The following is a 25,198-nucleotide window of genomic DNA, read 5'->3' on the forward strand; positions in this document are numbered from 1 at the left end:
AAAAGGGCACTGAGCTTTGCAATCTGCAAAAACTTTCCAGAAAGTGCTGGACGGCAGAGCTGTGAAGAAGCGATGATGCTTGAAAGAGAATGGCACAAATCTCCTCTGGAAAGAATCAGACCTCTGAAATGGGGATTTTCCTTTTGCAGACTATAATGGCCTCGGAAAACAGGAAATTAATTTCTCCTTTGCTCCTCATCTTACAAACTGTAGACCTTTAAGCTGTAAAGAGAGTCTCAGAGTCCTTGTCATGTTAGGAACACACAGGAGAGAGACGCTGGCGGGAGCACGCTTTCCCAACCTCTCTGTTGTTTAGAGGGGAGTGCAGGAAGAGCAGGCTGTGTCCTCAGCTCAGCTGTGTGTGCAGAAGGTAGAGGTGAGGTGGGGGCGCCCCTGGAGAGTCATCCCATCGCCCCGCTCTCCTGCTGCCGTGAACACCCCTGCGTCCATCCCTCCCCACAGGAGACGGGCCCGGGGATGCCCCCGCATCATGGGCCGTCTTCAGGAACAGAGGCTTCTGTGTTCCAACATTGGCCGCACAGAAATGTGACCTGCTCCGTGACAGATGAGAGCATGGAGGCTCTGAATTTAGCACGGCACTCTCAGCCGCTTGGGCGCAGCCAGGCCTCGGCCTTGGCCTCTGCCGCTGCGCTGCGGGTTGGGACTGAAAGCAGGAGGAGCGGAGACCGGGCCGCGAGATGGGAGGGTCGCTTCTGTAGCCTCCAGGTCCAGCAAGAGGAAGCCCCCTGTGAAAAGTAGCCACGGCGATGGTCAGGTGCCCGGGGCGCGCTCTCTGGCCTCGTGCCTGCCCCTTCTCAGGAGTGGGGGTGCGCACGCGGGGCTCGGCCCGCCCCCCCTGGAAACGCGTCTCAGTCCCAGGGCCTGCTCCCTGGCCCCTGTGAGGAGGAGGGAGGCAGCAGGAGGAGGTCGCTGTAGGATGAGAGTCTAGGGGTCAGCCTACCCAGGACTATGTGAGCATTGTGTTTCCTTGAGAATATTCCTACTAAAAAGCAGGGGGGGTGCTAACACAGTTCTTACCTGTAACTGAGTGTCCCCTTCCCTAGAGGGAAAGACAGACGAGGAGAAAACGCCTTTCGGGGGCGCTCAGAAGCCTTTCCACTTTTGGGTGCCCTTAGAAGATGATGTACTTGGCAGCCCTCTGAAGACCGAGGGGTTTGCGTGAAAGAGATTTTAACGTCGTCTGTGCAGTCAGCACAGCTGTGAACTGTGTTGGACGTGTGGCCGTCAGTTCTGGCGGCTGTCTTGTTCATGATAGTACGTGGTTACAAGGACGTTTCAGTATATTTAGTACTCTCTACTGGAATGGGCATACTTCGGGTACAGTTTAAAAAGCCTTTTCTGTTACGAAAGTGTAAACTTTTTTTTCTCTTTAATCAGGAAAAAAAAGTCATTGAAGTGTATTACCCCATTCCTTGATCATTCCACTTAACATGCTTTTCCCTCTCGTAGAAGTCTGCATTATTGAGAGGCCCAGAACTTTCCCCTTAAGAGTGACCATTTATAAGTCCCTTTATCACAGCAGAATGTCTTAAGTTACCACTTTTCCCCAATAGCTTTATTAATCTTTCACCAAATGGTTTATTGTTTAATTATAGTTAAACGTTTTTAGCCTTTTTTGCATCTCGTTGGCTGGAATTGAAATTTGTACGCTATTATTTCAACTTCGGTGATTGCTGAAATAAAGGCGGCCTCTCTGTGGGTCCCCTGAGAGTTCTTCCTTCCTCTCTGGCTGAGGCTGGTAAGGATGCTCCTCAGAACGGGGACGAGGGCCTCCATCCCTTCATCTGTAACGGGGGTGGCGCTCTGCTCAGAGAAGTTGTGGTTACGAGGATTAAATGCTGCCTCACATCAGGTATTCCTCAGATGGTAGTTTGCTTCCTCTCTCTTCTCCCTGAGGAAAGTTTAACCCACGAGTCCCTCCTCTGTGACGGTGAGCATGAGTATTTACAAAACCGAGAGAACAGACCCTGTGCCCTTTGACCTTGAGGATTTCAGGCTGCGTCCCAAGGACGTGACAGCAGGAGTTTGTGTTCCTGCATCTTCTCTGAATTGTGCACACCCTCATCGTTATTTGAAGGCTTCCAGTTTGTTGTTTTTCTTTGTTTGAATTGCTTGTTTTGTGGCGTTTTTACATTTTTCATGTGGATTCGCACTTGCTGTTGGACGATAGTCTGTAGTCCTTTTCAGAACTCTTACTTTACATCTGAGAAGTCTGCACGTGGTAGAACGCTACCACTCTTCCCTGAGAAAAGGAACAGGTGGCAGGCGTTGGTCATAGGATTTTATTCCTCCCGTAAGACACTAGGATAAGGAAATGGCAGAGCTACCCCTTCAGCCCCTCCAGCAGAGCTTATTTTATTTTTTGAAAGGATATTTGAAAAACGTCTCTCAGTTTGATTCTGCGTTTTCTTCTGAAGGACCAGTTTAAGTCCACTTAAGCTGGAGAGAGTTTGTTCATAGGACCATCCCAGCATGGGCAGGTGGTAAACACCAGCCAAGCATTTTGTTCTTTGTATCACTGTTTCTCACATTTATGATCTACCTCCTAATTAAATTGTCTCTTACCATGTGGCCGACTGGATGCTGAGGTTTACAGCTTAGCTTGCCTTCTGTTTTGGCAGAGGTGGTGTTTGCCTCTTAGTTTGTGCTGGAGATTAAGCAGATGCAAAAGAAATGTTGGGTGCAGGTGGCACAGTATTTTTGACGTATCTTGTCTAAATATTTCGAAAGCTTGGTTGCACCAGGTAGAAGTGGTGAATGGCATCAAACTCTGGAGCATCTTTGCTTGCCCACACTTGAGTGGCCTGGCAGTTGTGCCCGGTGGAAGTCGGGACATGGGTGGCAAGGCCCTGGAACGGGATGCAGCGTGGGAAGCCAGCCTCGGCTCCCTTCTCTCGCACACGCCCCCCTCGCCAGGAACGTTGAGCCGATCCCAAGGCTGTGTCCCGTTCAGTTGGATAACCGTGAAAGCAGGAGAGCGAGGAGGACGGAGGAAGAGAGGGAGCCAGCGTTAGATCGCAAACTGGGACCTGCAGGACGCTGGCTGTAGGCCACTCAGCACGTCCTGCTTTATACCTCGCATTTTTCCACCTTTGTTTAAATATTCAACTTGTCCAACCTGTTTGGGCTGAACAAGCCGGTGCTAGCAGACATCGAAACTGTCAACGTCTTTTCTGATTTGTTAAGGAAGGTGATTAGCAGCAAAGTTTACACCACCCCCCTCCAAAAAAAAAAAAAAAAAAGGAGTGAATGAGCAACACAAAAATCCTAGCACGTGTGTTTACCACACAAGAGCCCACTCGTGGGGTGTGTGCGTACCTTCCTGCTCCTCGGTGGCCTTTCTCCTCTGCTTCCTGCAGGGCTCTGGGTTGATGGCGAGCTCGTTGGCCTTCAGCGAGGAGAGGGTGTTTCCTTAAACCAGAGATGCGGTTGCGTAATGGGTCACTTGGACGCAGCAGCTGCTCTCCAGCCTCACTCTCGGCTTCTATAACCCAGCGCCCTTGGGAGGCCTGCCCATTTTGCAGGTGGGAAGACCGAGGTCTGCGACAGCTCGGGGTTCAGCTGAAGGCACCAGCACTCCTGGGCCCTCCTCCCCCACAGCACAGCACGTGGGCCAGCGCGTCGCCCCCGGCGAGCCTCTGTTCTGCTTAAATACGGGCCGTTAGCCGCACTCAGAGGCAGGGCTGTGTGGTCTAGTCGGTGTTTCCAGGTGGGGCTCACCTGCGGAGCCCCGTGCGTTGTCTCTGTCTGGACGGCCCCCAGGTCGCGCCGGATGGTGTCCCCGCTGCGGTGGTGACCTCCTGCACCCGCACCCATGGTAGCCTTCCCCCTGAGGCACGGCAGGCCGTCTTGAATGGCCCAGCCCAGGCACTTCTCGTTCCTCTTTTTAAAAGGCTGGGGAGCAGCCCAGAGTGCCTGGGCACCCTCTTACTCCCCAGAGAGTCCATCTTTTCCTCCTCCTCGCTGGAAAAGGACATGAACAGCTGGGTTCTGCCGTCCGGGTAGAAGGGGAAGGCAGGCTCCCCTCAGGGCCGAAGTGAGGAAAGATCTGGGTGCCTCGTGTGCTCCCATCCCGCCGTGAAGCATTGGTTCTTAGCTCTCTGCCACGGAAGGGCCTTCTCTGGGGGCACGAGTGGCAGATGCTGCCCTCAGAGGGGATGGCTCCCAGCTGAAGGCCTCCCTCGCCCAAGACCCCAGATCTAGGCCCTGCTGGGCCACAGCTGGCCCTGGGCATACAGGGAGGCTGAAGACATGGAGGCGTCCAGCCCAGGGGTGAAAAGAGTCTACACACCAGGCAGCTGCCCTGAAATCGCCAGGGGCTGTCGGAGAGGAGAGCAGCCACTCTGATTCTCTGCATTAGCACCGGATGGGCCAGGACAGCAGTCAGCTCACGCGGCCTCTGGGGTCTTCCCTTTGTTCTTCTCAGAATCCATAGTTTTACGTGGAAATGGATACTGAGTGTCTTCGTGAGTGTTGTAAACAAGTGAAAGATTCCTTTAGCAAAGCAAGGGCAGGCAAAGCGGGGAAAGTACAGGAGGGTTCAGGGAATTCAGATTGAAAGGCCGGGCTATGAGGAGCAGGTCTAGAATAGGGGTTTTTACGAGCTGGTATTTACTGACGGGGGCTGACCCCCAAGCTCCCCACGCTGGATTTGAAGGTCAGGAGAGGAGGGCTTGAAAAGGAGCATTACAGGCTCTGTCTTCTGAATAGTCGGCCGGAGGCTTGTCCTGAGATCCTGTGTTAAAGGCGGCGGCTTCCAGTGTCAGCGGGACGTCGGAGAGCAACAGGGCCTGCGGAAAGGGGGCGGGAGGGGAGATGCTCCTCAGGCGTCACGACCCCGGCCTGGCCCATCGGTGGAGAAGGGTCTGTCCCGAGGCCTCCCGTGAGACTTGAGACGGAGCAGGAACCCGGAGCGGGGCTGCGGGGAGGGCAGAGGCGGGTGCATGTTCACGAGTCTGTGGCCCTGGACCCCGGCTGCGCCTGCCCTGAGCCTAGATCCCCTAACTTCCCACACAGCCGAGTCGTGCTGGCGCGGTAGCGCCAGAGGACCAGGCCGTGGTAGGCACAAGAAGAGCGGGCGGCCCCTGGTCTCAGGACGCGTTTCCCTTGAGTATCAGCAACGAGGAGGAAGCCTCTGTGGTCACAGCCTCCACCGGCCGCATGGCGCCCAGTAGGAGCCTGGCCCGCTGCAGGTGTGCAGCGTCCAACTGTTCCACCCGGAGCGCCCTGCTGCCAGCTCCCCGCAGAGGATGCAGACTGCGGGGTGTGCCTCTCCAAGTCCTGTGCCTCATGCCCGGCTGCCTTCTAGACCCTTCCCCAGGCTCCGTCTCTTTAGCCTATTAGGCGGATCACGCCTCCTTCCCCCCACCCTGCCGTGGCTGGCGGGCCTGCTTCTGGGTGAGCGTGACCGAGCCTGACAACACCTGCTCACCTGAAGGTGCCTGTGGGCCCGCGTCCACCTGTCTTCACTCCCCGCCTGGGCGTTGCCAGCCCAGGGCCTGATTGACTTACACGGTCATTCTCCACACCCTGGAACTCCTCCCCCAGCTTCTGATGGGAAAACACACAAATCCTTCTGGAGATTTAACTTTTCTTCAGCCCAGAAAGTAGGCCGTAGGGCCGCGGTGCCTCTTAATCTCGTCTGCTCCCTCGCTGGTTGTCATGAGGCTTTGTTGTAAAAGCACAGCCAGCCCGGGTAGGGATGGGGAGTCGTCTGTAATGAGGCTGTAAAAACCTGTGTGAGCCTGTTGACTGCGGTCTGGCGGGGCCCCGAGTGGCGCTGGGTGCTGCTTTAGAGTACGGTTCGCGTCCTGTTGGCTGAAAAGGGTGACCTTCCTCACGATGCCGTTCACTCAGAGGGTCAGGTCTTTCAGAGCCCAGATCAGTGATACCTGTGCGGAAATTCAGACTGAGAAGCGAGCAGACCCTGGCAGTGTCTAGATCCTGCCTGAGCTTTGACCTTCACTCGTAAATCAGACACCAGCAGGCTTGGAGGAGGCTTGAGACCTGCCATGGGGACACCTCCTAAGAGGTGCTCCTTTAAACTTACTGCAGGTTTTTCAAGGACTCTTACCCCCGAGATAAGAAGGTTTCATTTCCCAGTTCTGTGGGGTGTTTTTCTCCCTGGTGGACTTATGCAGGGTTGCTGGTACACTGAAGAATGGGCCTAGGAGAGGTGTAGCGCTTAATGTCCAGAAAGCGTCAGCTTCCCGCTCTGATAGTGAACGGCCCTGTGAGCAGCAGGAAGGGGTGAAGAGCGTGACTGGGGTCCAGTGGCTGTCGTGCTTGAGCAGGCATGGGGAGCGCCGGAGTGAAAGTGCCCAAGGCCAGGGCAGGGGCCCGCACGGGAGGCCCCAGAAGCGGGCAAGTCCAAGAGTGGACCACCAGAAGCGTTGACAAAGAGTGTGGGCCTGGATCCCTGCTTTAGAAGCTCAGCCGGCCCAGTACGGAGGAGGAACAAGGGGGACAGCGGGGTGGTCAGCGTCCAGTGTCAGGACCAGTCAGGAATCCTGTGGCTCACAGTCTTTGTTGCATTTCCATCTGAGTTCATCCTTGTGCATAGATCTTTCAACCTTTTTCCAGGTATTAGCCTTCAAGACAAGTTTCTGGGAGTGGAATTATTGGAATAAAGGGCATATGGATTAAAACTCAGATCCCTGTCACTCAGCTGCTTTGGGGAAAAGTTGCTACCAGTGTTCAGCCCCATCCACAGCGCGTGAGAGCCAGCTTTCTGTACCACAGCAGCCTTCGCGCTGTGTCGGCTTCTGTACCACAGAAACCATCAACCTTTCTTGTTCTTGCCTCCCTGGAGAGAGAAGAGCTGTTCACTGCTCAGCTATGGGATGGAGCACACGGGGCTCGACGGCAGTTTGATGGAAGGACTTGCGGAGGTCTGAGCGGGAGCTGAGAGGGTGACGTCGCTGTTACACCCCGCCCGGAACCCCAGCTCCATCTCCACGACCTCAGGACATGTTGTCCCAGCCCCGTGTGTGCCCCCCACTCAGACCACATCCAAATGGGTGTTTACTTCTGACCCGTCACTTCATGAAGGGCATTCACAAATGGGAGAGTATTCCAAGATGAGTAGCAACCGGTTCTGCCAGCAGAGAACTCCGGAGGGCAGAACTGGGAGGCGCTGGCTGAAGGAGTCAGAACTGTTTGGTTCCAAGGAGAGGAACTTTGGAGAGACGCAGACCTCACCGTGAACTGTCTGAGGAGCAGCCCTGCAGCAGAGAAGGCAGCCTGACTTTTGCCCCCGAGGATGGACAAGTGTTTAAAGGAAGGAAGAAAGTTCTGACTCAACACAAGGAAGATGGTTTTAACACTTGGCCTTGTTGAAATGGAGAGTCCTTGTTTCTGGAAGCATTCAGTCAGAACTGAATGGTGGCGTAGGGCTGAGGGACGTTCTGTGCCACGTGAGTGGTTGGACCGCATCTCACCCCACTTCCAGGCCTGAGGCTCGTGTAATTTGTTGGTTCTTAGGATGGAACTTAGAAATTAGATGAATTAGCCCTTGAAATGAAACCTGGAAGAACAACAGAGCCAGGTCTTCTAAAGAAGAGAAATGGGCATCTCATCCTTGCCCACCGTCCCCATGTTCTGGCCCTGCTCTGCAGGGAAGAGGCCATCGGTGGTTCTCCATGGCGACTCCCCCCACCTCCTGTGAGCGTCTGGGAGGAAGTGAACGCTCCTGTGACCGCTCCTGCTATTGGAGAGAAGAAAAGGGGTCAGGGTAGGAAGAGTCTGTAAGTGCAGATCACATCCAAGTCCAGAAATGCCCCAAATCAAGCTCTTAAGTGCGCCTCCAGAGCTCACACCGCCCGTTGCTACGAGGACAGGCTGGGAACCCTGTGTCTTGGCCGGTGAGCAGGATTTGACTGGAGGAGCATGGCTCTGAACTGACGCTCCAGCTGGGTTCAGCGAGGGAGCTGGAGCGGCTGCCGTATTCAGGAGCCTTGTCCTTGCCACCAAGCCCCGGAGACGACCTTGCCCTTGTCCTGTCCCCCTGCCATCAGCAACAAGTCAGGGCTGGAGGTGGGAGCGTCGAGGCCCGACCTGGAGCCGTCCCTTCTCCTGCAGGTTAGAGCTGGGTGACAGTCGTGACACAGTGGGCCACAGCCACTCGGGGAGGAAGTGTCTGGGGCTCAGAGAAGAGCCCCAAGGTTCTGGCCCGCGCTCTGGAGCAGAGAGGCAGAGGCCCGGCCTTTGAGGCAGTCTGGGAGACAGCACAGACCTTGGCGTTGGCCCTGGTGTGTCAGCCTCTGCACCTCAGCGGCCTCGTCTGCAAAATCGATCCTAGTCTAGGAGAGGTTCCTGGCTCCAGTTTCCCCTTGTCCCTCTGCTCCCTGAAAACCACCTCCCTCCTGCATCCCAGGAGCTGGGTAATAAAGCACCAATCTCATGACCGTTGGTGTCACGTGATAAAAAAGGCGTAGCTTGGGATGAGCTTGTGAACTGCTTGCAGTCGTCAGCTCTGGTTCCCGGTGTTCGCACGGTGATCGTGGCCTCATGTCGATCGCACCAGTGACCTATCGGCTGTAGAAAGGGTATTCGTTTTTGAAGTTAATTTTGAGTGATCTGTTGAAACGATGGGTTTGGTACTAATTTACATCCCTTAGTATTATCACACTTCCTCAATTCTTCAGTCAGTTCAGTTCAGTTCAGTCGTTCAGTCGTGTCTGACTCTTTGCGACCCCATGAATCGCAGCACACCAGGCCTCCCTGTCCATCACCAACTCCCGGAGTTCACTCAGACTCATGTCCATCGAGTCAGTGATGCCATCCAGCCGTCTCATCCTCTGTCGTCCCCTTCTCCTCCTGCCCCCAATCCCTCCGAGCATCAGAGTTTTTTTCCAATGAGTCAACTCTTCGCATGAGGTGGCCAAAGTATTGGAGTTTCAGCTTCAGCATCAGTCCTTCCAGTGAACATCCAGGACTGATCTCCTTTAAGGTGGACTGGTTGGATCTCCTTGCAGTCCAAGGGACTCTCAAGAGTCTTCTCCAACACCACGGTTCAAAAGCATCAATTCTTTGGCGCTCAGCTTTCTTTATAGTCCAACTCTCACATCCATACGTGACCACTGGAAAAACCATAGCCTTGACTAGACGGACTTTTGTTGGCAAAGTAATGTCTCTGCTTTTTAATATGCTCTCTAGGTTGGTCATAACCTTCCTTCCAAGAAGTAAGCGTCCTCAATTCTTAGATGCCTTAAAAAAAAAAGTTTTTACCCTTCTTAAATTGGAATACGCCATATGATAAATGTTGAAAGAAACTTGCCAGCCTTTTTTTTTCTCCATACACTGATATTAAGTGATGATCTCCCTAACTCTCAGCCGCCTTGAAATAGAGGGGGTGCTTAGAACAAAGCTGTTTGTCTCCCATTAACTCTCTGAAGGCATTAAGGGGCCAAAAAGAATAATAAAGCTTCATTTCCCGATAACCTGAGCAAGGAATTGTGTGGACGTGGGCATGACGGTTGTCTGTGATTCTTTTCCATTTTCTCCCACTAGATCTTTCTGACCCACCACACTGAGTCCCCCTAAGAAAGCAGAGGGTTGGGCTGAGCCGCCTTCCCTGAACCCACTCCTCAAAGGTGAGGCCACATCTCACCTGCTGGTGGATGACTGGGCTGGTGCGCTTTGGACAGGGGTTAGTGTGGTCAGGGGCTGCCCCAGGGACCCCTCCACCCCCTAGAACACGTCTGCAGGATCAGAACCAGGGAAGCTCTGGCTCTCACCTCCACACACTCACAGGAGGGAGACTCACAGGGGTCCCTGGAGGCAGAGGTGAAGAACCCAGCCTTCCGGTCGGATCTTTGGCCTGAGAGCCTGAACTGTTGCTCCTCATGGTTCATGAGCTTCTCAGCCCTTTCCTCCCAAGCCTGTCTCCGGTAAATGAAGTACAGCAGAGAGTGAGCGTGAGCTGAGCAGAACTTCTTTTTAGAAGTGTGGCAGGATCACTCATGAAGATGTTGCTGTTTTTTCCCATTCCTGAGAATGTCTCCAGTACAATAATCCCATCAGAGAGTTATTTATAAAGCGCCGTGGCCACATTCCCACATCTGACACAGTTTAACCCTGTTCGGAGATGGTGATGCCAGTGATGACTGTCATTAGGAAAAGTCAACCTCTCATGTCACAAAGCGAGGAAATTGAGACTGACTATCTTTTTGTAATGCTATTCTTTCTTTCCTATAGCTCTTGGGACCTGGTTCCTAGAATGTTTGCTTTAGAACTTAATAACGTAAGGTCACTTAAGTCAGGTCGCCCCTGACACTCTCCTTTTGGAGCAGGCATGTGCATACTAATGTAATCCTTCCTTGTACATATATTCCTGGTCCTGTAGATGTCAGGGTTGGAACAGGTAACTTAACCATTGTCCCAGCCACTCTTATGATCTGGGAGTTCATGCAAGACCTCGGAGAGCAAGGGCAGGCTTTCAGGTCGGAGGCACTTCAGACATGTGCTGGGTCAGCACTTCTCACATTTGACCCCAGCATGCTTCCAAAGGCAGGAGAGGACACGTTCTCCTGGTAGACAGGGGCTGGGTTCCAGAGCCACCGAGTGAACTGGTGGTAGTACCTGGGACTCCTTTTGCCTATAGAATTATGTGTCCCCAAATAGTGCAGCTTGTCTGCGTAAGTGGAGCAGGTCGTCAGATGGCTTGCTTTCCTCTCTTTGGTGCCAGCGAAGTTCACAAACATCTCCCAACAGAAAGCAAGGCGCTGAGCCACGTTTTTGGCCAGTACTTCGTTGTGAGAGCTTTAAGAGGAGTTCAAGGAGATTATAAGGCTTTTAAAACAAAGTCACTAAATAAATTACACCCCCGTATCTCTTAACTAAGGAAAACTTTTAAGTACCAGTGCCCAAATGGAAGACATTTAAAATAAACCAACCCAGTGTTCTTTCCTAGGTCACATTGTGTGTGTGTGTGTGTTCTTTGCAGACACATGAAGATCCACGAGAAGGACCCCAACAACTCTCCAGCCGCAGCCCCCCCATCCCCGCTGAAGCGCAGGCGGCTGTCCTCCAAGAGGAAACTGAGTCACGAAGCGGAGTCGGAGAAGGAAGACCCGGCGCCAGCCAAAAAGGTCCTCCCCACCCTGCCCCCGCACGAATGCGCGTGCAGCCCAGGGGCTCCTGGCTGAAATCCCCCAGCCTTCAGTTTCTCAGTCTGGGGACTTGGCAGACCCCCACTCCCAGGCTTTTCAGCTGTGTTTCTTTGCGCTGTTTCATAAGGTACCTGGAGAAAAGCGCGCGTATCCGTCCTTGCTTTGTGGAGCCCCCAGCTGAGCCCACTGATGATGCAAAGAGCTTGTTCTGTTGTTCCAGGCTGTTTTTGTTTCTCCAGCTAGAACAGGGGCTTCCCCAGCCCTGGGGCCTCTCCTGTCGTCCCCCATTTACTCCCAGCGCCTGGCAGATACTGGGCGCTCCATGGACATCAGTTGAATTGAGGGGGCTGAACAGGAAGGAGCGGGCCGGGGGCGTGTTCAGCCGCCTGGTCAGAGCGTGCAGGGGCCCCTCGTGACCCTGTGCTTCTCCTTTCCCCTCAGATGGTGGAAGACGGGCCGCTGGGTGATGCGGAGAGGAAAACCGAGGAGGTGTCTCACTGCCCACTCTGTTTCAAGGAATTTGTGTGCAAGTACGGGCTGGAGACCCACATGGAGACACATTCAGATAACCCGCTGAGGTAGGAGCAGGCCAGGCAGGCCGTGCTGGTGCAGGGTGCAATGCCCCTCCCTCCCATCCCTCCAGCCTGTAACTGAGCCCGTCACAGTGCTGGGGGCACTGACAAGGCCACACAGGTGGCTGCGGCCGCAGGAGGCTTCCCCAGGGTTCCAGTGCTTCCTGCACTCTGAGCAGGGCCCCTGGGCCACCCCTTTGAGTCCCTGCACACGGGGAGCCTCCTAGCACAGGTCTCTGGGGAGCAGACACGTTTTCTGCACAGAAGGTGTTGCAGCCCCAGTGCTCATGAGCTTGCACCCACGTGGGTGGTAAGGATGGGGGTGCAGGGCAGGTGCTCGTGGGACTGGGCCGGTGGCACAGGAAGCCAGGAAAGTGCTGGGGGCAAGGCCGAGCTCTGTCCAGCAGGACAAGGCACCTGAATGAAGCCTGGTGCAGCCGCAGTGACGGAGGGGTGGGTTTTCTGATCCTCGGTGGTCCCAGGCAGGGCAAGCGGGTGGTGGTGAAGCCTCTGGCAGAATTTGGGGCTGGGCTGGGGACCTCAGCTCTCCTTCCCCACCTTTACCGCTGTGTCGTCATCAGGCAGGGAGCCCAGTGATCCTGCTGGGCAGGCCCCTCTGCCTCCAGAAGGGCTACCCTGGGGAGCCCCAGGCCTCACGAGACTTGAAAGTGGCGCGTCCTGAGGGGCCCGGCCGAGGGTCCCCAGCGCAGAGGCCAGGGCGCACGTGGCTGCAGCTTTGGGTCTCAGAATGCAGCTTGGCGGTTCAGAAATGTGGACATCTGTTTGTCTGACTCACCGGCCCATGCACCAGATTTCCTTCCTGGGGGCACGTGTTTGGTTGTGTCTGAGGAGTGAAAAGGTCCGAGGCAGTAAAGACGTTTGTGTTCGAGGGAGAAGCCAGCAAGCTAAAGCCGTGTCAGATTCCATTATGCTTCATCACATTAGCTTGACATTTTTCCATTAGAGAGAAAAAAACAATCATGGGCAGATTAAAGTCTGAGCAGTTGAAGTGCTAGAAAAAGTCTCCAAGTGACTGCCCTGTCCGAGGAAATCGAGGAGTGTGACGGGCGGGCACGGCCGGGCAGTAGGGCCCTGGGGCCCGTCCCGCCGCTGCTCTCGTGGGCCTGGACCAGCGGCGTCGGCGCCACGACGGGGAGCTGGGCCAGCTCGCCCCGGGTTCCCTTTCAGGCCGGAAACCCTCTGACTCTGAAACCCGCCTCTTCACAGTTGACATTCTGTCTACCAAGAAAAGCCCTGAGCTCTTCCTTTCATAGGCCCTGTCGTCCCAGGAGAGTCAGGAGCTTGACTTCCTGGTTTCCTAAGCATCCGTACCACCCCGGGTGTGGGCTGGCAGGGGTGGTGACTGCTGAGAGCATCCTCTGGAGCCAGGACGCATGCGCGGAGCCCAAGTTACCAGACCAGCCTCAGGCGCTGCATCGTGGGCAGAGGCAGGCATCACCTCGGCGACCCCGGCCCCCGCTGGGGGGTGCCCCTGACCCGGCTCCACGGGGCGCCTGGTCTACTCGCCGCTTGTGTCTGCCCTCCCCAGCTTTGCTCTCACTCCGGGCTTTGGTCTGTGATCAGACACATCTCTGGAAGTACCCCGTGACTGTCTTCTAGGAGATTCTCTCCGACGGGAAGCAGCCTGGCTCTCGGGAGAGCGGTCTGGGCAGCTGGAGCCTGCACCGCAGTGGGTGGCGGTGACAGGGGGAGGTGAGGTGCCTCCTGTCGGGTGTGGGCGCTTCTGGAGCGGGGCCTGCCGCTCGGAGAGGATGGGGACGGGGACTGCCCCCAACCCTGGCTCAGTGCTCCATGTGATCTGGGACATAGTTCACCCACTGGGACGCCACAGCTGTGACGGTAAACCTCCAGTCCCGCCCATCTCCCTCGCCCGCTTGGTGCTGGCCCCGTTTGATTGGGGAGGGGACCGCAGGAGGCCTGTGGCCGGCGGGCCCCTCCGGCAGAGCTGTGAGAAGAGCCTGCCCCGCATCCACCGCAGGCCCACCAGCTGGCCCGGTCTAGTGGGTGGGGCTTGTGTCTGGAAACCAGAGGAGTCAATTACAGAACAGAGTTAACCTCCCTTCTCCCCTCTCTGCTCTGCCCTCTGCGCAGTCCCCTGCTCTCAGGATGCCTGGAGGCAGGCCTGAGCCAGCAGGGCCCAGCCGGGCAGTGAACTGTGACAGTAGCTGGTGGGAGAGACTGCTTGTTAACCCAGAGCTAAAATAGGCGCCCAGTCCATTTGCAAACCCCAAAGGCAGCAGAACCACAGTGGGATGCTACCAGTTTAGACAGAAGTTTATAACTCGAAACAGCTGTTGGCTTCTCTCTCGCGCTCTCCTGCCCTTACCCCCACCCCCAAAGCTGGCAAGGTGCCCGCTGTTCCTTCATAAAATCACTGGAAATCCAAATTCGTGTAAACGCCGAGGCTGTACTCCTGTAGGCCCCTGTGTTTCACGTTAACGAAGTGGGCGCTGGAGCAGGAGGAGGACACGAAGCCGCCGTGGCGAGTATGTCTCCGCGTGCTGGGTTTGCTTTTGCCCTGGTGTGACCAGCAGTGACTCGGCTGTGTCCAGCCCCCCAGATGAGGACCAGAGGCTCCTGAAAGCTGGCCCTGGGGACCAGAGGTGATAAGACAGAGTGTTGAAGGAGCAGGTGGATGCAGCGGGGACATCCCTGTGCGAGGCTGTGCTGGTGTTGAATATCAGGCCTGGTTATAAGAATAGAACAGTAGCAGGCAGCCCGCCGCCCGAGGAGAGTCAGCGGGAGGGAAGTCCGGGTCAGCAGCGGCCACGAGAGAAGCCGCGAGCACGAGGGGAGCCGCGGGGGCCACGTTCAGTTTTCTAGGAGCCACGCCCTAAAAAGGAAGAGGAAGTTGTGAAGGAGGGTCACGCTTTGCTGATGTATCGATATGGCCAAAATACAGCGTCAGGACAAAAGTTGTCAGTGACGTGGTTTACATTTTCGCTCTCATATAGTCTTTGCCAGCCAATATCGGGAGCAGCCCATCTCTTTGGAACATGCACTTTCCAAGCCCCCAGCAGTCCACACGCGTGCACGGGCCTCGGGCAGGCCTACATGCGGCTGGGAGGGCTTTGTCGCAGAAGACACCTTTCAGTGAATGAGGGACTGGTCTCCGGCTGACGGGGGCCTGGCTGGGAGAGGGGACAGCTGGGTGGCCACAGGGGTGTTAGCTGCAGCTGAGGGGGACGTTTTGCAGAAGTTCTTGTGTAATCTTATATGGCTTCTTAATTAAAGGAGACCAGGTAATAAGTAATTTTTTAATTCCATTAAAACGTATCCAGCAAATGAACGGGTGCTTGTTGTGTGCCAGGCCCGTGACCAGACTTGAGAGCAGCGACGGCAGAGACAAGTGAGAGGGGGTCGTGTGTGGGCCGGCCGGGACTGCCTCCCGGGGCCGAGTAGAGGCGGCCGCGTAGAGGCGGCCGCGTGGTCATGGCGGGGCTGAGGCGCTTCCCGCGCCTGCCCGGGGTGGGCCCCCATAGTCCCGTGTCAGTGTGGATGCTGGTTGTGAAGAAGACATGCCCTGGGATTACGGGTTAGGAGGTGGGGCCACGAGGGGGCTCTGCAGGTGCAGCTGCACCAGGGGAAGGCGGGCGGCACCAGAACCTGCTGCTGGGCTCCCAGGACTGGCCACCTCCCTCACTGCGCTTCTTCCCCCGCCCACTCGTCACCTGCATGGGGCCCCTGAGACCGATTCACATGGCACTGGCCCCACAGTTGCTAAATGTCATCCTAAATATAGGAAAGGGGTATCGCAGAATACGCTTCAGCATCTCGTATTCAAGATCCCCGGGGCCCAGGTCCAGCCAGCCAGAAGCAGGTTTGAAACACACTGCTGGCCGAATGGGGGAAGACCCCTCCCCTGACTGGACGGAAGCTGGAGCGTCTTTGTTAGGGCTGACCCCCACCCCTCCCAAGGGCCTCTCTGTGACTCAGCCCCACGGGGTGGTGTGGCCGCTGATCCTGGGCTGACCCCAGCCCCTGCTGAGCCGGTCCCTGAACCTGCCCAGCTTCACCCTGCGTTACTTGGGTCAAGCAGGCCTGCAGGGCATCGGGACGGCTTGTGCAGCCCCGCAGATTCCTGGGCATGGGGAGGGCAGGCTCCCGCAGGCCAGGGCCCTGTCACAGAGCCCTCACCGTTGCTCCCAGCAACTGGGAGAGATTAGTGCAGCTGTTGGATGTCAGTTCTCTGGCCGGGATGCAAGGGAGGGCAGAGAGGGTGGGCAGGAGGGGAGAGGAATGTCTGAGGCGGGTGGAGCCCGGACGAGAGGTTGTTTGCACTCACCCCTTCTCGCCTCTGAAGACGGAACAGGAAAAACGAAGCATGAAATCCTTTTAAAAGAGGAATGTCAGTCCCTCAATTAAAACACTATAATGAGCAAGACATTCAGTATCTCAAGGAAGTGAGCAGGGTGCCTGCCCCTTTCTCAGCAAGGCGTTTCACAGATTCTGATGACGAGGTATGGGGAGGACTCCCGGAGAAGCCGCTGTGCAGGGTCGCGGGTGGTGAGGATATGACCCAGGGCGTACAGAGCCCAGGGGCACCTGCCATCTCCGTGCTCCGAACGGCAGCCGCCTGCAGTCTGACCTGTGGCCGGCATCTCAGTGACCTTGGGCTCAGCCTCCCCGTCTGGAAGATGGACTTGGGGACCGTTGTGAGGATGAGGAGGCAGCTGCGGTGCTCAGATTGTAATACTCAGTGAACATTTACTTCTGATACTAACGTTTAGTGTTGTTTTTAATGTTTTAAACCTCACAACACTTAAAACAGTTTTGGGTTCCCGTCGCTCCCTGGGAATCCTATTCCGGTGACAGAAGACAGCAAATTCCAGGGCTTCTCCAGGTACTGCTGATGTTTACTTGACCGAGAAAAGGCGAGCAATTTGGCCTTTAGTCTTTATCGTAATAAAGAGCCACCTTTATCTCCTTTCGCTTTTGTAAAGATTAGGTAACTGAATGGCAATCTAAATTTCGTTTTGCATCCTGCCTCCCAAATGATGTGATCCAACTGTGCAGAACCCCCGGCGGTCAGAAGCTTGAATGGACTTCGTGGCTTCAAACTACCTCGAATTGCCTCCCTTCAATGATCGGGGAAACCTGAGATTCTAAAGAAATGTGTTTCCTGATGTTTAAAATTTGCCAAAGCAGTCCTTCGAAAATATGCTTAGCGGAGTGAGGAGAAAAAAGTTTTTTAACCCTTTCTTGGGGTGGTGGGGGTCAGCTGTCTGTCCCTTAACTAGGAAACATGATGGAACAGCGTGGGAGTAAGGGTCACCAGATGAACAAGGAGTTACCAAACAAACCCCGCGATGGGTTAGGCCCAGAACTGTTCAGCCACGGCCTTAAAACACGTTTTTTTAAAGCTTTCTCATGGCCTCGTCTTCCACTTTAGATCCCTCTGCTGGCGATCTTGCCCCTACATTATCTTGACTTGACTCTGTCCTCCGTGGATGTGTGAGCTCCCCACCCACTATGGATCCTTCAGGAAGGTTACTTGGGAAACCCGCACCAAGAGTGGCTGCCGGTTCCCTGCTTCATGGCTGAAGCCTTTATTGTGAATCAGTCCTGCTGATTCCCTGTCAGCCCTACTGTGAGGCCAGCTCCTTCCTGTCCCCCTCGCCCTGCACAGAGCCCACGCCAGCCCAATGCGTGCCCACCCCAGCCCAGGATTCTGCAGTTTTCGTCTGAAAAATAACCAAGGAGGAAGGAAGGGCATGTGTAGTAAAGAACGGCCTCCGCGGTCGTCTGCCCCGTTGGCTGCACTGTGGTGTGTGTCAGTAGATCCTGACTCTTGCTTTGTTGAGACTAGTTGTGGATCTGGGCCTGAATGTCACTCATTTGCATTAGAGTCCTGTGAGAACTGAAATGGATGACCCCAGCCACCAGAGGCGAGCATTCCCCAACCTCCTGGAGCCGCGGCCCCGCCCCAGCCTCACTGTCCCTTCCGCCTGCCTGGGGCGGGGCGGGGCGGGGTGGGGGGGCCAAAGCTGAGCTGGGACCGGCAGGGGGACTCAGGATCAGTGTGGCTCGCCGCTCCCGTGGGGGTCAGCCTTCTCTGACCACATCCATGGCACACTCTCTGCAGTGCAGGCACTGTTGGGGCAGAGCCCCAGTGCCGAGGGACCGTGAGTGTGTGTGGTCTCTGAAGGAGAAGGGACGGGGCGGGCCCATGGTGCGGGCGCCTGGGATCCGCTGCCTCCCTCCAGCCCAGCGTCAGCAGCCCCCGGTCCTGCCATCTGTTCCTTTGAATGCCAGGGGCCACGATGGAAACTTGGCTCACTCCACTGCATGCTGCCCCCGAGGCATTTCTCTCCCCTGGGACCCCCAGCCCAGCCTTTCCCGTCTCCACCTCACCCCTCCCCACACCCCTCAGTGACGCTGCAGGTGCTGCCGTGGCAGGCGGAACAGACAAGCCTCAGACAGCGGCCTCCCCCCTCCACTTCCAGAAGCTCCAGCTCTGCAGGCCCCCAAACCTCAGCCCCCCACCCCCCACCCCAGTAAACTGCTGCCCCTGCCCCAGAAAAGAGCATCCCCATGGGAGGAAAGAGCCCACAGTTGGAGGAGTGGGGTGCCCTCCCAGCATTCTGGACTAAACGGGCTTCCTTTCTCCTCGAAGCACTGACCAGCATGTGCTGGAATTCAAGTGTTCTGGGTACAGCGGGCCCTGGTGAGCTGCCTGGGGCACAGAAACAGCGCTCCTGTGAGCAGAAGGATTTGGCATTCACATGTAGGTGATGGTCCTTCCGTAAGGCGAGGGCAGGCAGGATGTCCACATTACTTTTCATCCCTGAGTTTCGTTAAGTAATCGAACGTTTACTTAAATTTGTTTTCTTTATGGCAGTCTATTACAGTGTGTAGCTTAAAAAGAAAAAAAGAAAGGTTTGTTCTCTGAAGAGTGGATGGAATTTTATTACCTTAAGCCCTATAGCTAGATACACTTCCCCAATTAAATGCATTTATTTTACTGACAGCGAAGTTAGTTTCCACTTGGAAAAGTCGCCCTCAGCTTCCAAGTTTGGGCCACCTCGGATCTGTACAGTTTCCCTCTGGCGCGTCGTCAGATCACTTGCAAAATGAAATTGTCCTCCAGCACCCCCTCTGCTGTGTCTCCAAGCACAGTTCCACTCCACCTAAATATTTTACAGCGTGCTGTTCACGAGTTTCTGGCAGGGTTGAAAGAACCCCGCCCCTTCAAACCGGGGGGTGAGGGGAGAGTGCTGGGGACCACCCGACCAGAAGCTGTGGCCCTCGCGACGGCGCCAGGCCCGAGTGAGGTTAGCAGCCAACCCCGGGCCCGCGTCTGCAGCCAGCAGCGCCGCCCGCAGATTCGCAGTGACCCCCACTGGACCTCCAGAGGAACCGAGTGTCTGGCTGACAAAGGCAGCCTAGCCATCTCTGGGTGACGCTCTCCTGCTGTGGTTTCACTTGAAGTCTGTCCACAGACAGAGGTCCAAGTGTGGCAGAGGAGGCAGCGTTTTTCCCCCAGGAGGGTTCTTTCCTTCTGTTCAGCCAGCCTCTCGAGGTGCTTCAGATTTCAAAGCAGGGTATTTTGCTTTTTTTTCTCTGTCACTTTTTGAGAAGTTTGTTCGTGAGATGACAGGCTGTATCCTATCAGAAGTGAAACAGGAGCACCTTGGTTGAAATCCTATGGAAACAGAGGTGTGATATGGTGGACGGAGGGCTCGTCTTGCGTCGTGAGAAGGCTCTCAGTTGGGGCTATGGCGGAGGGCTGCTGAGGAAGGAGGCGGGGGGGCACGGGGCGGGGACTGGGAAGGACACCCCCTCCTCCCAGGGCGTCCCCAGGTGGACCAGCATCAGGGGAGACCCTCTGTTGTTCTGTGGGGTTCTCGAGTGCACAGGACAGGGCGTCCCTTTGAAACTAAAATTCCACGTTTTCTGCATTTCCGTGTTTGCTGGTAGTTCCCAGGAAGCAGGGTATGGCTTTTTGTCCCTAGCATGGCAAAGTAATGGTGAGGTTTGGTCTCGTGCCTTGCAGTTCTCCAAGCATAGTGTTACCTTTGTTAACAGTTACAGTAACTGAAGGTGCCCACATACAGATGGGAGAGAACAGGACCCCGCAGCAAGAGAGAGAGCTCTCCCAGGCTGCAGCCACAGTTGCTCAGAGATTCCAGACCTCTTGCTTGCTTCTCACTGTCATTGATTTTCCCAGCTTGTCTGACATAAGAGGCGCCTGGTATGCTTGCTCACCTGCAGATTCCTGGGTCCCTCCCTAGTTCCTCTGATGCCAGCCCATCCACCGTGGCCCTGGGAACCTGGTTTGCACAAGGTCCTGAGGGAGTCTTATCTCGGCCACGTCTGGGAAGTTTTATACAGCAGGCAGCTGGAATACAGATGAAACAAGCTGTCCAAGGCCACCCACTCCGACTGCCCACTCCCAGTGTCTGGGTCCCATGCCCAGGCCCCACCGCTCCGCACCCGCCTTCCTCGAGGATGCGGCCTGTGGCTGGCACCGAGCTCTTCTGGCACATGTGTGCTGAGCACCCACCATGCGTGAGACTTGGTCCCACGCGCCAGAAACGGGAGGGGATTGAAGGCCAACAACAGGAGAATGGAGGAGGAAATAGATATTCCTAGATAAATTCACAGCTATGAGAGCAGGCAGGAAACCCGCTTCACCGCCTTCCAAGGCGCCCTCATGCCCTGTGTGGCCCACGTGTGGGTGTCCTCATGTGGAATGCCAGTACAGCCCACACTGAGGCCATGGTCTCAAAAGAGGAGGGTGCTCAAAAAGATCTCTGGGGCACAAGAGCAAAGTAATAGGATTTTTTTTTTTTGCTCATCCTCTAAAATTTTCTATTTTTATATTTTATAATATTCCTTGGAAGAAAAGCTATGACCAACCTAGACAGCATATTAAAAAGCAGAGACATTACTTTGCCAACAAAGGTCCGTCTAGCCAAAGCTATGGTTTTTCTAGTAGTCAGGTATGGATGTGAGAGTTGGACTATAATGAAAGTTGAGTGCCGAAGAACTGATGCTTTTGAACTGTGGTGCTGGAGAAGACTCTTGAGAGTCTGTTGGACTGCAAGGAGATCCAACCAGTCCATCCTAAAAGAAATGATTCCTGAATGTTCATTGGAAGGACTGATGCTGAAGCTGAAACTCCAGTACTTTGACCATTTGATGCAAAGAACTGACTCATTGGAAAAGACCCTGATGCTGGGAAAGATTGAGGGCAGGAGGAGAAGGGGACGACAGAGGATGAGATGGTGGGATGGCATCACCAACTCAATGGACATGACTCTGAGTAAACTCCGGGAATTGGTGATGGACAGGGAAGGCTGGCGTGCTGCAGTCCATGGGGTTGGTCAGAGTCGGACACAACTGAGCAACTGAACTGATACACATGCATGCAAATACATGTGTGTATATAAATCCAAAAAGATGCATAACACACACACACACTTCTCAAGACAGCAAGCTGATTTGAGACATATGCTTAGAAAAAAACCTTTCAACTCCAAGGTTGAAAGTCCAACAAGAGTGCAGCCCTCTGCTCACGCCCACCTGCTCACCTGCAGTTGACCTGCCGGCTGGTGAGAGTCAGGATTCTCTCTCCCCAGCCTGTTTATGTCAGTAATGCTTGTAATTATTTGCTGTATAAGCCAGTCAATTTTTTTTTTTTTAATAAAGAATAGTCTCTATGAAAACGAAGTTGGGCAGACTTGTACATAATTCAGATTGGGTAGGTTTTGTTATTTGTTTTTTTGTCAAATGTAGGGTGGACAAGACCCGTGTGAACAGGCAAGAGGAATGATCATGAGAACCTAGGTGCCGGTTGAGTTTGGTGTGCAGAAATCTCAGTTCTTGCTCTATCTTAGATCGTCTAAAGCCAGAAAGCAAAGATGTCGTATCACAGTGCCTCACACCGTGAGAAGGACATCAGTCTTCACTCAGTGGAACTAGACCTTGGCCCCCAGAAAAGATGGGTGAGGGAGCAAATCGTGGGCTCTCGTTCCACAGTAGGTATGTTCTGTAAAGGTTCCAGGAACGCAAAGTTAGCCGGCACTGGACCGTTTCTCCTGGAGGAAACACGGGGTTTGTTTCCTGCAAGCCTCTGCTCACATTTTCATGTAGTAACCAGTACATAAACTTGTTTTATTAAGTGTATTTCTGTTTAATATATACCATTGATGCATCACCATTGAACTGAAACAGCTGACGGCACTGTAGCTCATCTCACACGCGCATTTTTCTCCGCAAAGCCTGTCACGGGCTTCCAGCTGTTGGGGACACTGAGCGGCTCTCAGCAGTGCTCTTGGTGACCATTTTAAACAGAATCATCAGGAAGAGGCCCCGGAACGCTAGAGAAGCGGCAGCGAAGAGACAACGAGAAGGACACGCGCTTACAGTCAGAGCTGAAACGAACAAGCAGAGCATCTCCTTGACCAAGCCCAGCAGGGAACATGTGTGTCTAGCGGCTGACTCCTCCCGCCCTGTCCCAGAACATGCCACAAATGCTGATGTGGGTTTGCAGATTTTAGCAAGGTGGCAAGTTCACAAACACTGAATCTGCAAATAATAAGGGTCAACTGAATGGTTTAGATTGAGTAAAATATTTAATGTGCGTAATTTTTTTTAAGTGAAGTTCCCGCCCTTCCCCTTTACCTGACTTTGCTCAAGGAGCCTGCCTCCAGCAGATGGAGCGCGCCCTGCTGTCTTCCGTTGCTGAGCGGGGACGGGGCCGCGACTTCCAGTGTGATGGGGCCATCACACACTCGCTGGGTTGCTAGGGGGCCGTGAGCTTAGATGTTTGTTGCAAGGTCCTGGTGCTGGTAAAGATTAATTGTAAATACTCTGCAAATATTCTACACAAAACATATGTCGTCAGTGCTAATGGTTAACCAGGAGGAGGGAGCCATCATACACCTCGGGTGAGACGCCCAAGGGCCCGCCTCGGACAGCTCCCTGTCTTCCTCACCTCTCACCACCTACCAGAAAAGGTGCAGACCAGCTTCCAGGCTGTTCCTTCACCCTCTCCGGGCCCAGACAGGACAGAGAGGAAGGTTGACGATGTGGGGTGGGGAGAGGAGGCGGTGGGGCAGGAGGATCTGAACAGTGGCAGGAAGCAGGGCCCAGGGACACAGAAGCTGCACTGTACCGGCCACAGCTGCGAGATCTTTCCACACCTAAAGGCATTGGGCTCCCTGCGGCCGTCACTGCCCCCAAGCCTTTATCACCGTTGGTGAGCTTAAGCAGCGGCCCCTGAAGAGGGGGTTGTGTTCAGAGTGGCTCATGGGAACCCGCTGTGCTAAATTTAATGGAATGATAACACTGAATCTCAACAGTGAGAGGGTAGGTGTGTCAAGGTGGGGGGGTAGAGACACGGGATCACGATGGCTGGGCCATCACGGCCCGACACAGGAATGGAGCTGCACAGACGTGGCGCTGGCCTCGGTGCCACCTGTGAAGCTCAGCCACCTCACGCGTGATGTGTCGTCTTCGGTTTACAGAGAATTTCAAAGCCATAAGAGTTTCCCCTCAGGTGTGTGCGGTGTCAGCTTGGGCAGGTCGCTCTACCCCTCTGTGCCCCAGGTTCCTTCTCGAAAGGCAGGAAAAAGACCTGCCTGGGATTTCTGTGGGAGCATGTGCAGATGTGTGTGTGGTCGGAAAGAGGTGCTGTCCAGGGGGACCGCCTGCGATCCTGGGAGCACCCCAGGTCTACACTGCCTGACGTGGCTGAGCCTGTGAGACGGACCCCCTGTGACTGGGGATGTTTAAATAAGGCTCTCATGGCGTCTGTATGCAGTGCAGGTCCGGAGGGTGTGGGTGATGTCCTCATGGTGGTTGGGCTCAGTGAAGACCTAGGAGACTGATCTGAAACGTGGAGGAAACGGAGACACCATTATATTATGAAGTGGCATTATATTATGCATCCGTGTGGCCCAGGCCAGGTCAGGTGTATGCAGTCGTCTCTGAGTTTGAGCTTGACAGTCTTTCCTCTGTTGGTGGACCGCACTGTAAGAGCCCTTCTAGGGCAGGGAGCCAGTTTGGTGGCAGGAGAGGGTGGGCATGTGAACAGGGCTGGCGTCCCGGCTTTGCTGCCTCCTGGCTGGTGTGGCCTCCACCCTGTTGCCGGCCGTTGTCGAGCCTCCGTGTTTCCCTCTGGAGGATGAAGGTCAGGTGGTGTGCTGCCTCTGCGGGGTGCCCTCGGGAACTGTAGTTACTGCTTAGAGGGCAGGGGCATCACGGCCGGGCTGCTCGGCCTCCGTCACCCGCTCCAGTCCTCAGGGCAAGATCACCGTCTCCCCCAGTCAGACATCAGGGATGCTGCTGTGACTGCTCCAGCTGCTGTGGACATCTGTGTTTTCTGGCCTCGGAACATTTCTGATCATCAGAACCCACGGAGCTGGGGGCGGGATGTGTTCCCTCCACGTGATGTAAATGCAGGTTAGAGCAGGTGGCCTCAGGTTCCCAGCCCTGTTCACACCTGTGCCATCTGCACAGACCGAGTGCTGGGGGTGAGTAGGACCTCTTTTTTTTTTTTTTTTTTAAAGGAGTTTAGTGTTGCTCACCAGGAGCTGGTTGGCTTCTTGACGTCATAGCCTCTTTATTTTGCTCACTTGAAATGAAGCAGGAGGAAACCCCACGCGGCTGGCGGACGGGCGGAACCTCGGCCACAGCTGCCACCTCACGGCCTGCGCTCTCTCCTGGCAGGTGCGACGTCTGCTGCGTCACCTTTCGCACACACCGCGGCCTGCTGCGCCACAACGCGCTGGTCCACAAGCAGCTCCCCAGGGACGCAGTGGGGCGGCCTTTCATCCAGAACAACCCCGCCATCCCCGCTGGCTTCCACGATTTGGGCTTCACCGACTTCTCCTGTCGGAAGTTTCCCCGCATCTCTCAGGTACGCCATCAGCCAAGGCGGGACCCAGGTTCCCCACCCGAGGCAGGCTCTCCTTAAAACGCTGCCCTTTGGTTTCGGTCTGCCCCTCACAACCCTGGCTGAATTGAATCTGTATTGTTAACGGGTTCTTTACAATGCAGATCACAGCTAACTGTCTCTGGCATTGTAGTTTCTATTCAGACGTTCTGGGTCATCATTAGCCTGAGCTGCATGCGTTCTCTGCTTATAAAACACCTGCCAAAGCTACTTTGGTGGTCATTCTTTCAAATTTTTAAAAATCAAGGTAGAAGATACCAACAGTGAAATTCTTCAGAAGCCCCAGGCTCAGTGTCTTATTCTGTATGTATACACTCATGTGCATATGTCTGTGTGCACACACCCACATGTACACACATTCATACATCCACGTGTGTACCCACGTCTGTGCACTCCTGTAGCCCCAGCCGCCACCGCCCCCATTCTCCTTTGAGGCCCTTCCCAGGCGGTGCCCACCACCCACAGTCAGAGGAATCCCAGTCTCCACTGATGACAGGGAGTTACCATCAGTTAGGTTTGTAGGGACCACATTTTAAAAGAGAACCCAACCTCTGTGGTGGTGGTACTTC

At 54.9% G+C, this 25,198-nt stretch overlaps 1 protein-coding gene across 2 annotated transcripts in view; it reads left to right on the top strand.

Moving 5' to 3' along the window:
* Nucleotides 1-25,198, top strand: part of RREB1 (ras responsive element binding protein 1) — a 121,052-nt gene that overhangs the window by 77,536 nt on the left and 18,318 nt on the right. For both annotated transcript variants that reach the window (XR_008200120.1, XM_052648106.1), the window contains exons 7-9: nucleotides 10,967-11,111; nucleotides 11,574-11,710; nucleotides 24,404-24,593. Coding sequence is in view for 1 of the 2 variants with exons in the window: in XM_052648106.1 (XP_052504066.1) it covers nucleotides 10,967-11,111; nucleotides 11,574-11,710; nucleotides 24,404-24,593 (472 nt within the window). In the remaining variant the exon portion in view is untranslated. The remainder of the gene's footprint in view (nucleotides 1-10,966; nucleotides 11,112-11,573; nucleotides 11,711-24,403; nucleotides 24,594-25,198) is intronic.

This window comes from Budorcas taxicolor, chromosome 11 (assembly GCF_023091745.1).
Source record: "Budorcas taxicolor isolate Tak-1 chromosome 11, Takin1.1, whole genome shotgun sequence".
Lineage (NCBI taxonomy): Eukaryota > Metazoa > Chordata > Mammalia > Artiodactyla > Bovidae > Budorcas > Budorcas taxicolor.